The sequence below is a fragment of the Pimephales promelas genome, chromosome 22 (genome assembly GCF_988280905.1).
Source record: "Pimephales promelas chromosome 22, fPimPro1.hap1.1, whole genome shotgun sequence".
Lineage (NCBI taxonomy): Eukaryota > Metazoa > Chordata > Actinopteri > Cypriniformes > Leuciscidae > Pimephales > Pimephales promelas.
This window is the reverse complement of record NC_142790.1, coordinates 15,156,014-15,170,819: the sequence shown is the minus strand read 5'-3', so window position 1 is coordinate 15,170,819 and position 14,806 is coordinate 15,156,014. Positions and strand designations below refer to the sequence as shown.

General features: G+C 36.3%; 1 protein-coding gene and 1 long non-coding RNA gene across 2 annotated transcripts; one reads left to right on the top strand and one right to left on the bottom strand.

The window, feature by feature from the left end:
* Nucleotides 1-3,357: 3,357 nt before the first annotated feature.
* Nucleotides 3,358-14,806, top strand: pck2 (phosphoenolpyruvate carboxykinase 2 (mitochondrial)). Its single transcript, XM_039666695.2, has 10 exons — nt 3,358-4,086; nt 7,775-7,990; nt 8,662-8,846; nt 9,449-9,655; nt 10,097-10,284; nt 11,785-11,947; nt 12,248-12,463; nt 13,275-13,412; nt 13,529-13,624; nt 13,764-14,806. Exons 1-10 carry the CDS (start codon nt 4,055-4,057, stop codon nt 14,231-14,233), a joined length of 1,911 nt encoding a protein of 636 aa, XP_039522629.2. The 5' UTR covers nt 3,358-4,054; the 3' UTR covers nt 14,234-14,806.
* Nucleotides 4,266-7,847, bottom strand: LOC148969594 (uncharacterized). The gene is made up of 3 exons (XR_016149122.1): nt 7,715-7,847; nt 6,966-7,052; nt 4,266-5,652 (listed from the first exon to the last, which is right to left on the bottom strand). It is a non-coding gene; the product is annotated as an uncharacterized LOC148969594 (long non-coding RNA).

The window sequence follows — 14,806 nt, the reverse complement described above, 5'->3', positions numbered from 1 at the left end:
ACAAATATTATTCAACTTATTTCACTTATTCATTTGCGAGACACTACATCAGCAACCTACTGTAGAGTTCCGAACTGAACCCATGACTTTAATGCTGCTTATTTCATTGCCCATGAATTACATTTAGTAATATATTATAAAAATGAAAGTTTAAACAAAACTTGGAAAAAATATTTTTAAATTTACACTACATGAGTAAAAAAAAATCCATAGGAACCCAACAGCATTATTACTCCTGATCGTAAGCCACAACTCACATTGAACACTGTCATATGCTGAGGTAGAGGAGTTAGAGGAGACGTCAGCACCATTGCATTTGTAACTGACAAAAAAAAAAACAGTCTGTGCAAATCAGTTTTCAAAAGGTATTTCCAGTAATGCCATAGTTAGAAGAACCATTCGGAGTTCTCCACAGAACTAGTGAAGAACATTTGAATAATCTTTTTCCACTAAGTAACGTTTTGTGCACTGGAAAGGCCGAACAAAGAACCTTGTATGTAAGAGACTCCCTAATTTATTCCTAAAAGTTATGATATCAACAAAGGACAGAGACAACACTGCAAGAGTATACACTGCATGCTGTTTCTCATAAATAAAAACAAAAATAGACTGCAGTTATGTGCACACCACTAGATTTAATCATCAAAAAACTGTTTATTTCGTAACTTTCCGCTCATCCAGTGAAAAGTACTCTCTTCCGTCACAGATATCCACTGATTAAACAGAAATCCACTGTTTACATGGGTTGTTTGTATATCAAAGGACTGAACACATATTCTAAATCTTGTCAAACTGAATTGAGTACATTCAATGTTACTTTTGTTTGGGTTAAAACAATTTGCAAGTTGCATAGTAGTTCATAGGATCATTTTGCTTAAAATGACCCATGTAATGCATGTTTTTGTTTTTGCACAGTCCAAAGGGCAAAGTTCTCTTTTCTCATAAAATGTAGTGTGTGTGTTTGTGAATGAGCGTAATTAGTGCTATCACAAGCACAGCCATTTAACAAATTCATTACCTTATCATCATTTGTTTTAAATATTTATTGTACCCAGATAGTGCCTAATAAAAGTGTGTTACAGTGATTCAGCTCAAACTCTCTGGACATGTGAGCCGCTTTTGCAAGAAATGTGCTGCCAGAATGCATATGACAGAACTATTTTAATTAAGTCATCTTCACTCTGGATGTGTTTAATGATAAGTGTGTTATTGGGCTTCAGTGGATCTGTTACTTCACACAGATTAAAGTCTAACCACAATGGTTTTTTTTTTATTTATTTTTTTTTATCCACTATCCTCTAATCTACCTCTCTCTCTCACACACACACAAACACTGTGATCTTTAGCCTAGTGTTCCTGTCCCCTCTCACGTTTTCACTCAATGTCTCAATGATCAAAGTCATTGAACTGAAGACTTCGCAAGCAATTAACCATGCAGTACATACAGTAGCTGTGTTTCGTGCGTGTGCACTAAGTGACATGGTCCATGGCTTCAAAACTTATTTGGATACTTGTCGAAAATGTCAAAACGAAATATAAAACCAAAAGGGAGTCTGTTTTTCAAAAGGGCTGTCGCTGTCTCAAGGTCATTTTTGTGTGTAAACTGTAAAGTTTATAACTTGTGTCCCTTTTTTACATTCTCATTAGTGTTCATCTGATTTGTGCCCTAAAAAAGTCAAGACGTCATGAAAATTTCCACCATATCTTAGAAAATGTATTGTGTCTACCAGCAGTCTGTGGTTGGTACTGACATTGGTTTGCTAAAAAACTGGATTGTCTCACAAAGACTAATTACAATTACAATGGCTAGCATGTTATTTCAAAAATAGTATTAAACAATTAAATATTTAATAATATATATTTCAGAAATACTGAAATAAAATGATATTGAACATTGAAATTAGCTATAACTCTATAACCAAATTAAAAATTTAACTCTTATTGTGTGAATAAAAAACAGAGTTAGTAATAGTGCTGTCAAATTGATTAATTGCAATTAATCACATCTAATAGAAAAGTTTTTGGGGAATTAAAATAATCATAAAATAATATAATCACAACATACATAAGAAAAAAAACAAATATCATGCATAAAAATAAACAACATAAATAAACGCATAATATAAAACAAAATTTATTTTATAACAAAAACTTTTATGCTAGATTAATCGATTTGACAGTAAACAGAATGCAATATGAATCAGACACACAGTAGTCTATAAGACTTTTTTATATCCATCTTATTTCAAGTAATTACCAGATAATTACTCTACATGATCATTGAAATGTGTTTTTAATGGAATCACAATAGTTATTGTATTTAAAAATGTTTAAAAAAATGGGGGATACATTAAGATAAAAAGAAAAGACAAATAAGTAAAATCAAAATATAGTAGCCGAATACATTTTAAAAAAATCATTGAAATGTTTATAGCTTCCTTGTTTTCTTAATGTAATGTTGTTGTTTTTAGATATTTTTAAAGGGATAGTTCACTTTGAAATTAATTTTTGGGGCATCCAAGATGTAGGTGTCTTTGTTTCCACAGTATTTTCAATTTTATTATTTTTAGGTCAAACCGTTCTTGTCTGTCAGTCATGTAATGGAGGTCTATGGTCACCACCTTGAAGAGCATGCACAGAGAAGTCCAAATTAAACATGATTTAATGATTCATAAATGTAGGTAGCCTACACATTGATAGCCTAAGACACGTCCAAGTGATCTGAGGGTGCAGGCACTTTGTGGCTGTGGTAACAACAATATCGTAAAAACGATATTACTGTATAATATACTTCTCACACAAACCGCTCGTTTCGTGTCTTAGGCCATGTGTACTTACATTTACAAGTCATTAAATCATGTTTAATTTGGACTTCTCTGTGCATGCTTTTTGAGGTGGTGACCATAGACCTCCATTGACTGACAGACAAGAACAGATCTAAAAATATCAAAATTAAAACTACTGCGGAAACAAAGACACCTACATCTTGGATGCCCTATGGTAAGCTAAAACATATAAAAAAAATAATTTCAAAGTGAACTATCCCTTTAACTCAAATCAAAGGCTTTGACCCATATTTACATTTACATCTTACATTTAAATGTCTCTTTTTATTGCTTAAAACACGTTAAAAAACGATCCCTGGGGTAAATACAGTTGTGAATTCAATCACGGGTTTCAACATCAGTTAAATATCATACACATGTCACAGTGAGACAGTTTTAATGCATTTAAAAATGTCTAGAGCCTGACACACAGATGTGATGAATGACGCGACGTCACAACCTTAAGCTTCCGCCTTTACAAAAAAAAACAAAAAAAAAACGCTCAATTTATTATCAACATCTGCTGACGTGACACGAAGCAGACAGTGACGACGCTCACGTGTCTTCAGAATTCGATAAAAGAAAAACTTTAAAAAATAAGATTCACTTCTACACAACTTTGTAGCCGGGATAACTTTGTTTGCAGCCGGGATTGAGCAGAGACGCCGGGCGGAGCACAGCGAGCGAGTCTTCGCGGAGTCGATACAGGAACCAGTGCGCGCTTGGGTCAGCCTAGGGAGTCGGGATTCGCTGTAGCCTACGTTTGAATGACAAGCATTTAACCTCTCAATGACTCTAGAGCTTTTTGACTGAAATGCAACAGCTAGTTTTTCCACTTTGCCGTGTTTTATTGGAAGCGAGCGCTTTTTATAGTAACATAAACTATATTTTATATTTTTAGTTAACATAAACTAAAAATATTTTAGTCGACCAGGACGTTTGTCAGCAAAAACCTTAATTTATTATTGAAACATCCCAGACTGGTTCGTTGTGAGTAGAGCGTCATTATTAGTTCAGGATCTGAGCTGAGGGTGGGATCAGCTGATGATAAGTTACACGTGTTACAGTGCAAGGGTCTTACTTTACTCTCCTCTACCTCAAGAGCTGGATTATCACTATCTCCAGTCTGATATGAGAGGTGCTCAGGACTGAAGAGGAACAAGTCACTCCTCTCATTTCGTTTTATTTTTATTTTATTGTTTACTCCACGAATTTCACTTACACGAAATATGTCCTGCCTGTTCCTTGGAGTACTACGGAGGTGAGTCTCTTTTAGTCATTAATTATCTCTTTAATACAAGGTAATAATATTGTTACAATAATATATAATTTTATATAATAATATTACTGTATATAAGAGTAATATTGCCTATTACCTTGTTTATATAGTAGTTAGAATACAAATAATTAAAGGTATGAGTATAACAGGCATACTTGTAATGATTTTCTGCAGTCTCAAAATATTCAGTATACTGTATCACACCCTTCTCTTTCCTAGGTAAACATCCTTGCTTTTTAGTTTATTTTGAGGGTAGATTTGAGGGTTATTGATAGATGTAGAAATACAGAGTAAATTATAATAATCCAAAGTCCTGGAGTCTGTTATTGCCAAATACTGACATTTGCCACATATTAGGCTACATCTCACTATGTAATAGTGTACTATGCACATCTCAAACTAGAGTTATTGAGTGTGTCACGTACAGGAATGCTGAAATATAGCTTAAGTCACGGAACTGGATTTTTTCTTTTAAGTTGTGTATAAGTCTAAAAAACAGGTTATGAATAAGCAAGTAGCTAAACCATGATCACAGCAAGTATTTGAGTCATATGTCCTCTGTAATATGGAATATTTAGCTCTCAATCATATCTCTTTTAAACCAAAAATAATGATGTTGTACAAACATTTTCTGAATCCCATTTTATTGCATCCGTATCTACTCTGCCAATCTCTCAACAGAATGAGTGATTACATCAGCACAGGACTTCAAGTAAATATGCTCAGTGTGAAAGTCTATATAGCCAAACTTTACCCTGCAGATGCATGATACCAGGAATTGATTGTTAATGACGTATGTGTGTGTGTGTGTGTGTGTGTTTTGAGTGAAAAATTCTCATAACTTGTTTAACAGGTTATTTTGCATTGAATTGCACTTGAGGTATAGCCATGATGTATGCATGTTTTAGAAAGAAAGCACCATTTTGGCCCAATTGCACACATCTTATATTGTTACGTGTGTTATGTGTTCTTGCATGAACATGGTGTACTTGTATAGTGGCCTTACCCTGTTTAACCAGACTCTGAGGGGAGGGGAAGGGAGTGAATGCCAAGGAGGCCATCTGATTGGTCAGTTCACATGGGGGGGTGTGCGTAACTGTCTATGATAATTGATGGTGTAAAGTTGATTAACGAAAGTGGGGAAACATGGGGTCAAAACTATGAGAGACTTTGTTCTTGTGAAGTTTGTATGCATTTTACGGCTTTGGAAAACAATAGAAGAGAATTATGGGGTGGAACGGGTTGCAATTAGGGTGGGGTGTTGGGCTAAAACAAAAGAATCTCATCTCTTGGTATCCTTCAGATATCCTCTTAAGTATCGAAACCAGGCCTTGCAGTCTCGTGCCGTCTTTTTAGTTGAATGATCAGTTTGCTAATGCTGTTAAAGAATGACAGGCTGGTTTCTCTGACACCTATGCAAGTTCAGATGATTGAATGGAAAAGATTAAATGCAGCCCTCCTCTGGCATGAAACCTTTTTTGTCGTTTTTTTATGAACTTGTGTATTTTCTCTCTCATTAACTCCCTTTTTTTATGGAAGCTTGTTGCGCTGCAAAATAAAAAAAATGAAAGGTAATTGAAACTTTCTCACAATTTATACTATTTCTCACAATTGCTAGATTATATATTACAATTCAGACTTTTTTCTCCAAATTGCGACACTTCTGAGATAAAAAGTGGTCTCACTTTATGTATTTTTAACTACCACATACTCGCTTCAATAAAAATGTGGTAGTTCATTGCAACTACTAGTTGCAATGAACTCATTGTGCTCATTTTGTTCTGTAAAAGACTATTTAGGTAAGGTTATGACAGGTTTTTTGGTGTGAGTAGGTTTAAGGTTGGGTAAGGGGTAAAGGAATTGTCAACTGTAATTATAATGTTATACAGAAATTAATTACAGATGTAATAACATGCAGGCATTTTTTAAAGGGATATTTCACCCAAAAATGAAAATTCTGTCATCATTAACTCACCCTCAAGTTGTTGCGAAACTGTATGAGTTTCTTATACAGGTTTGCAACAATTTGAGGGTGAGTTAATGATGACAGAATTTTAATTTTTGGGTGGAGTATCCCTTTAAGTAATGGTTAGTTTAAATGTTAGTAAAGACTGTTCATATAAAGTGTGTCCGACAAAGTCAGAATTGCAAGTTATAATGACTGAATTGTGAAATATAAACACGCAATTGAAAAATTGAAAGAGAATATGAGCCATTTTATGCCTCTTGTCTGTTTCTTTTCATTTTATCCAGTTTACATGTATGCATTTGGTAGATGCATTGACATTCAATGTATGCTTTTTATCAGTTTGTGTGTTCCTTGGGAACCAAAGCCATTAATTTAATATTGTAAATTAAAAGCATAGTAAAGTATTTGCTTTAAATTATTTATTTATTTTTGACACTGATAAAAAAACATATTTTTTCCCCAAAAGGACAAATTAAAATCTGAACTGGACTGGGTCAGCAAAAATAGTACTAATAAATAAATAAATGGTTGAGCCTTCCAAACTTTTGACTAGTTGTGCACATGTAGTGCATTTCATTCCAAAGGACACCACTAATTAGTCTTGCGGCTTCTAAATCACTTATCTTTCGGTTTCGGTCAAAGATCTGTGTTAAAGTACATCCAGCAGTTATGATGCAATATTCATATTGCTGACATAGGCCCTACTGTCAGCTAAAATTAATGTTCAGTCATTAATTTAACATGTTATGAATCACATATATCCATCTATTTTATATATTATCTTCAGTCTACCTAGACTTTAAATTGAGTTGGGTTTAGAAATGTTCCACCTGAATCTGGAGTATAGGCTATTTGAAATTAGCCACCTTATTACTAGCATCAGAGCACTCACCTTTTTGACTTGAAAATGCAAGTCTTCCAGTGTCATTAGCCTCCAGTTATTTTTGCTGTACAAAAACAGGCCATGATGCTGCTTCAACTGACGGAACGGACAAATTGACACAAAATTATAAACATAGTTGGTTATATATGTCTTCTTAAGTAAGTGTAAACAGCCGAGAAAGACAATGCATTGTACAGTATCAGTATAATGGATCTGTGCATTCATATTAAAGTGACACTAGCCTAATATTCCTGCTTCTGTCTATGTTAATCAATTAACCAAAGACAAAGAAAAAAAACAATCACTGCTCTTGACTGAATAACTTTTTAACTTTTAAGTATTATTCTATATTTCATTGATACAGCGAAGACTATGCAGTGTTATTTTACATTTGATATTACATTGTAAATATATATATAAAAAATGTATGTATTGTATTAGTGCAGTAATGTTGGGAATAGTGAATGGACAATTTCAGAGACAGCCTGTCATCAATGTTTTAAACAAAACAGTTGAGTGAATGATTCAAATGAACCACAAAAGACCGTCACTTGTCGCCACCCACTGGTAGAAATTGCTTAATAATTCCCACCACTAATGCTCAAGCTGACAGTTCTTCTGGCACATGCAAACACAAAGACAAGCTGTATGATAAGTCAATAGTTGTTGGATTGTATATCAACACCCTTAACTGGTCATAATTTAATTATAATTTTCAGTTTTGTATGGTGTGTGCTTGTAAAATGTGCAAAACTAACCAAGATTGAAGTATTTTGTAGGTTGCTGATGCCATTAATCTTTAATTTGTGTCCATGTAGGCGAAATGCCATCAGTACAGCTTCAGTGGGAGTGCGGTCTCTCGCCTCCATCCCCTCTCTGCCCTCGTCTGTGGCTGAGTTTGTGTCTGGAGCAGTGGCTGAGTGTAAACCTGCTAAAGTGCACGTGGTCACAGGCACACCAGATGAGACGGCAGACATCCTGGCCAACCTGGAGAAAGAGGGCATGGTAAAGAAACTCAGCAAATATGAAAACTGGTAAGTTGTTTTTTGCTGATCACATTGTAAGTATTTTTAAAGTTTTTTTTCAGATATTACATATGTGATTTCAATAACCAGATGCATTTACACTGGTAAATGGACCACCTCCTGGTGTGGTGTGAGTGATCGGATTTAAATCCATCTCGAAAGCGTTTTGGAGGGCATTTACACCTGGGTCTTTTCACGATCGGATAAATATCCAATCAAAGAAAATGTATGAAGTGACCAGGTGTAAACAGGCTTGCATTGATACTGTAAATCCGATGTTAAAACAAGTGGTGAGGAAGCCTCCTGAGCTGAAATTCAGATATGATAATGGCCGTTTTGTTTCTGACACGTGCTGTAAGCAGTTGACCAATCACAGACTGGGCTGTCTGACCAATCAGAAAGGAGAGGTTTAGAGAGACCTGATCCTTTCTTTAACTGTTTCAGGCACTGTTAGAAAAGAGGTAATGATGAAATGTATATTATGAGGACATTAAAAAGTGTTTTTGGTTACCCTGAATGCATGTAAACCTATTGTTGGGCATCTCCAAAACAAAATGAACAAAAAAGAACCTTTATAACAGCATACTAGGGGCACTTTAAGAAATACTGAGGATAATATGAATGGTCTGACATAATCCTGATTTAAATTTCCACTGATTCATAATCATTTCTGTATACAGCTGGCTGGCACGTACTGACCCTAAAGATGTGGCTCGCGTGGAGAGTAAGACCGTGATTGTCACGAAGGTCCAAAGGGACACTATCCCCATCCCCACCGGAGGTGCCAAGTCCCAACTGGGTAGCTGGATGAGTGAGGCAGACTTCCAGAAGGCCAGAGAGGACCGCTTTCCTGGCTGCATGGCAGGTGTGTGTTACTCAAATCACTGATCAATTGCTGAAACCTGTCAAATAGTTCATCCAGCCACCAGAAAAAATAAAAGTTGTGGAAAATATGTCTTAAAAAGAACGGAAAAAAGTATTTTATTGACTTTGAATATATAATTATAAATAAATGATATTATAAAATGTTGCTGAATATGACAAAGGCAAGAATCGATGAAAACATGCAATATTAATGACACCACTGTGATCCAGGCATCTGAATCAGCTCTTTAAAATACTAAAAGTGCACTTGTCTATATTGTGTGCCTAGATATATGCCCGGTTATAATGCTCTTCTCCATTATTTGATGATCATATGATGAATTACTGCTGCCATGGTCAATGGTAAATGTACACAAACCAGAGCTCTCTTAAATCAAATTAATTTTGTTGTGGCACCTGCTTTTCATGGACAGCAATAGTGCAGTGTAAATTGCGTCGAGCTAAAATAAACATTATCATTCGTATTTAACCTGGAATGTTCCTTTAAAATCCAAATAATACACATGATCATGTAGGATAGGCTGGGAGGAAACTGTAATGCCTAAAAAGTCTGAATATTTCTTACTTTCTATCCCTCTGTAGGACGCACTATGTATGTGATCCCCTTCAGTATGGGCCCTGTGAACTCTTCTCTTGCTAAGTTTGGTGTTCAGGTGACAGATTCTCCATATGTAGTGGCTAGCATGGGCGTCATGACACGCATGGGGACGCCTGTGCTGGAGAAACTAGCAGAGGGGGCGGAGTTTGTGCGCTGCCAGCACTCTGTGGGCCGACCTTTACCACTCAAAGGTACCTTAACTGCTATAATTTAATGTCATCTTAAATGTAAACGTGATTCAATCCATCAAATGAAACTCTAAAGTTCACACTTTTTTTCAAATGACCCATTTTGTCTTTTTTAGTTGCATTTTCTGAACAAAACCAATATTATTATCAGTTTAATGTGTCCTTGTGGATTAAAAGTATTAGGCCTGGTTTCACAGACAGGGTTTAGATTAAGCCAGGATTAGGCCTCAATTTCAATTAGGACATTTAAGTAGCTTTTATAATTGTTCTTTAGAAAAAAAGCAATACTGGTATTGAGACAATACAACACAAACTAAAGTTACGAAAGTGAAATCATACTTTACCACCCCTTTAAGCCTTGTCTGTGAAACCAGGGGTAAAAAAAAAAGCTGTAATGTATATGTTTTTCTTATCTATTTCTCTGTCTCTGTTGTTCCCACACAGCTCCTTTAGTAAACAGCTGGCCTTGTAACCCAGAGAAGGTGTTGATCTCACATCTCCCAGACACCAGGCAGATCTTATCCTTCGGCAGCGGTTACGGCGGAAACTCTCTCCTTGGAAAGAAGTGCTTTGCTCTTCGTATCGCCTCACGCATCGCCAAAGACGAAGGCTGGTTGGCTGAACACATGCTGGTATGGGACATCAGACACAATCCTGGTTCTTGCTTGCGAGTTTACAACAAATTCGTTTAATTTCATTTCATTATTTATTTATAAAGCACATTTAAAAACAACCCACGGTTGATCAAAGTGCTGAACAAAACAAGATAGTCAAAGACAGAAGTTACAATCTATTAAATTAGACACAAAGATAAATAATACATTAAATACATTACGATTCAAAATTGAATAATACGTTCAAGTTAAAAATGATCCAAAATACGTATATAAATCAGCCAGTGTTCAAAACTATCTGCTTGCCGTAGCTCGATTCAAAACGGTAAGCATGTAATAATATTTTTAATCCCAGTGGTACTGGTGGATTTCCGCAGGAAATCAGATCATGTCTTTATGCAAAGTATAATTTGCGTGGTTTGACATGATATGAGCGATCGTTAGATTTAATCAGCGCAATTTACTGCAATGCTTTTTTCAGATGGTAAGCCAGAAAAACAAAAGTGGATATTACTTACTTGTTCAGATGACATTTTAGGGTGAACATTTTTATATTGGTCAATCAATCTTCCAAAAAGTAGAATCTGTATCCAAAAAGTAGACTCTGAATGCCAGGATCCACACCGCATGGTGACTGACAGCCGCACATTCTCCTCAAAACATTGGATTCATCCGCGCTGTGCCGTGCCGAGGCACAACTCACGTAAAGTTGATAATTCTGTGAATGAACAGAATTTTGCAGCTTTAAAAAAATGTGTTTTAAGCTTTGATTTAAAATTGGCAAGTAATGACACCATTTGGATCAATACTGGTAGGCTATTCCACAGTTATTCCTAAGTGACCTGGAAGGGTTGTGAAAATGTAATAAATCAGATAAATACCCTGATGCTAGGCCGTATAATGATTTAAAAACAAAAAGATTTTGAACTCAATTCTCAGTGTGACCGGTATCCAGTGTAGCGAAGTTAATATGGGAGTAATGTGATCGAATTTTCGACTACCAGTCAGCCTGGCAGCAGCATTTTGAACCATTTGAAGATGCCCAATTGATAATTGGTTAACTCCATAATAAAGTGCATTGCAATACTCAAGGGGTGTTGAAGTTCTTCAGAGTGAGAAAAGATTTAACTTTTGCAAGACTTCGTAAATGAAAGAAACATGATTTTATGTCTGAATATATTTGTTTATCAAACTTGAGGCCTGAATCAAACAGAACACAAAGGTTTTTCACAAATGAGGTAACATGAGAATTGAAGTCGCCAAGGTCCAGATTACCAAAGTCATAGAAATTACTTGATCCAAACTGTATTACTTAAGTTTTATTCTCATTTAAAGCCATTTGTGTAAGCCATAGTTTCACTTCCTGAAAACATGCAAGCAGGATTTCTAAAGAAGCTGAATTATTTTGTTTGAATGGGAGGTAATGCAGTGCATCTTACTGTTGTATTACTCTCTTAGCTGGAGTATTCATGTATAAAACATGATGTTGATACTCCTTCCTGTTTCTTTTCCCTCCAGATTCTGGGCATCACAAATCCTCAGGGTGTAAAACGGTACATTGCAGCTGCGTTCCCAAGCGCTTGTGGGAAAACTAACCTTGCCATGATGAAACCATCACTACCAGGCTGGAAGGTGGAGTGTGTGGGCGATGACATCGCCTGGATGAAATTTGACAGTCAGGGTGAGAAATATGACCTGTTTCTCAGCAGATGCAAATGTTGACTCAAGTGTGGGTTTATGGACAGTCAGAAATCTCTTATTTTAGCTTGTTTATTGGGCAGCAAAGAGTTAACTAATTAAAATAGAAATAATTGCATGGCTCAGCTAGCTAACACTTAATTAACAGTTGCTCAGAAACAGGTTTGCAGTATAGTGTATTCATGTATGATGTGAGGAATCTTTTAAGATGAATACAGTTGTGTATGATTATAAATAGATGTTTTCAATACAAATGGTGGTGCATTTTGACTCTCTTCACCAGGTAAGCTCAGAGCTATTAATCCAGAGAATGGTTTCTTTGGAGTTGCCCCCGGGACGTCCCTAAAGACCAACCCTCATGCCATGTCAACCATCTCCAGGAACACAGTGTTCACTAACGTAGGAGAGACCAGCGATGGGGGAGTTTGGTGGGAGGGTCTGGATCCGCCCGCATCCGGCATCAAACTCACAGACTGGCATGGAAAATCATGGAAATATGGTAAAATTATTGATTGGTAAAGTCATTTTGACAAAATATCTGCAGACATGAAAAAAATGTGCAATCCAAACTTAAATTGTTGAATGCTTTGAATGCTTTAAAATGCTTTGGAATAGACCTAAGGTTGGTCTCTTTTTAAAGAAGACTCATCAGATTACATAGCACTTCAAAAAATGAAAAACGTTAAAAGGTTTATAGAAGTTTAAATTGAATGTAGTGTGCTAAACATTTTTTATTTTTTACAAAATATTTATATTACAAAGCAATTTATGCTATGAAATCAAATCCACGTATCTAACCAGGTTGTGTTCCAAATTTGAAGTTGATATCATAAGAATTGAAGTTACCATGAGATTTTGTTTAGGCTCTGTCCACCCCCCCCAAAAAAATCTACCATAAATATATAACACATTTATTTTTGTGAGTGAATGCCGCAAAATAGCGAACATAAATGGACAACTTTAAAGATTTTCTCAATATTTAGATTGCACCCTCAGATTCCAAATATTGCCCTATCCTAACAAACCACACATGAATTGAAAGCTTATTTATTCAGCTTTTAGATGACCAATAAATCTAATTTTTAAAAATAATTTACTTATGTGACTGGTTTTGTGGTCCAGGGTCACATTTATAATGATTAATAAAATTTGTAATTGGGAAAAAAGGCAATAAAAAAAGAGTGTCAATCGTCCCACTGAAAGTTAAGGGAAACATTCATTAATATATCAGTTTAATTTCTAAATAAAATTATTGATTAACAAAAAGTGTATATGATTTTAATTTTTATAACTCCTTTTCTGTTTCTCAGGTGATTCTACACTGTGTGCTCACCCGAACTCCAGGTTTTGTGCCCCTGCTGGCCAGTGCCCTATCATAGACCCACGCTGGGAGAGTGATGAGGGCGTCCCTATTGATGCCATTGTATTTGGTGGCAGAAGACCAGAAGGTGGGTCGTGGGTGTCACTGAATCAAAACTTTTATACTTGTTACAGTATACTACATAAACCTATGTTTATATGAGATATATATTATATCTAAAAATGTACCTGTCTGTTTTCCCAGGTGTGCCTTTGGTGTACGAGTCCTTTAACTGGCGTCATGGTGTGTTTGTGGGTGCAGCCATGAGATCTGAATCCACAGCCGCTGCTGAACATAAAGGTACAAACTTTCATTTCTCCATATGATAAATAGTTGGTTACACAACTATCAGTAGCACTTTGTGACAAACTGAACAAAAACCTAATACTGTTAGTGTTATTTTTCACAAATGACAATATATATGGCTAATTTTCCTCAGGTAAAGTAATCATGCATGACCCCTTCGCAATGCGTCCTTTCTTCGGCTACAACTTCGGTGACTATCTGACCCACTGGTTGAGTATGGAGACGCGCAAGGGCCCGACCCAGCTCCCCAAGATCTTCCACGTCAACTGGTTCCGGAAAGATCAGAAGACCGGCTCTTTCCTGTGGCCAGGCTTTGGAGAGAACGCCCGTGTCCTCGAGTGGATCTTCAAACGTTGCAGCCGTAGCAGTGAAGACGAGGCTGCCACCAAGAGCATTGTGGGATGGATTCCACAAAGCGGTGCCATAAACACAGAAGGCCTGGGTGGGAATATTGATATGGGTGCCCTCTTTGACCTGCCCAAACCCTTCTGGCAGAAGGAAGCTCAGGAGCTTCGGAGCTACTTCACCCAGCAGGTTGGCGCTGATCTACCGGCACAAGTGGAAGGAGAGCTGAAGGCGCTGGAAGAGAGAGTGAGGAATTGAGCAGACACTACATTACATTAATGTTGAGTAGATGTGAGGAATAGGACGGGGTGAGGTGGAGGTAACTGTTTTAATGTGACTGACTGTTGCACTGCAGTGGACACTGCATCTGAGAAACCCAAAACCAAAAAGTTTGCTAGATGCCAAAAAGTTCACTGGATGGCACCAATAACTAGGTGCCTTACTTTATCTTACCGTAGAAGCTAAAAACTCTATTTAATGTTTACATGCTATCTACCAAAATGCCATTTTAGATTATCTTCGGTGCAAACAAGGTGACATGATGAATTTAAACTACAGCATCAAGTTTATGAGTACACTACCTATTATCTAGTCATTTTAAGAAGAAATATCAGACATGTCTTTAAGGAAAGCACCAATATCATCATTGGTTACCTAATGAAAACCGCATTTTTATTTCCAAAGAATTTTACTTTTATGTGTGTAATATGATTGATGTGATTCAGGATGAGCTGGGGTTGAAGGATCCGGACCAAAGAGTACCAATGAGTCTCAGTCTTTGAATGTGTGTTTTTACCCGAGCTGACTGAATAAATACAACTCTAAAACAAA

Coding starts and splice junctions, on each gene's coding strand:
- pck2 (XM_039666695.2), top strand. CDS start 4,055: ATGTCCTGCCTGTTCCTTGGAGTACTACGGAG. Junction 7,991..8,661: donor CTCAGCAAATATGAAAACTG/GTAAGTTGTTTT, acceptor TTCTGTATACAG/CTGGCTGGCACGTACTGACC. Junction 9,656..10,096: donor CCGACCTTTACCACTCAAAG/GTACCTTAACTG, acceptor GTTCCCACACAG/CTCCTTTAGTAAACAGCTGG.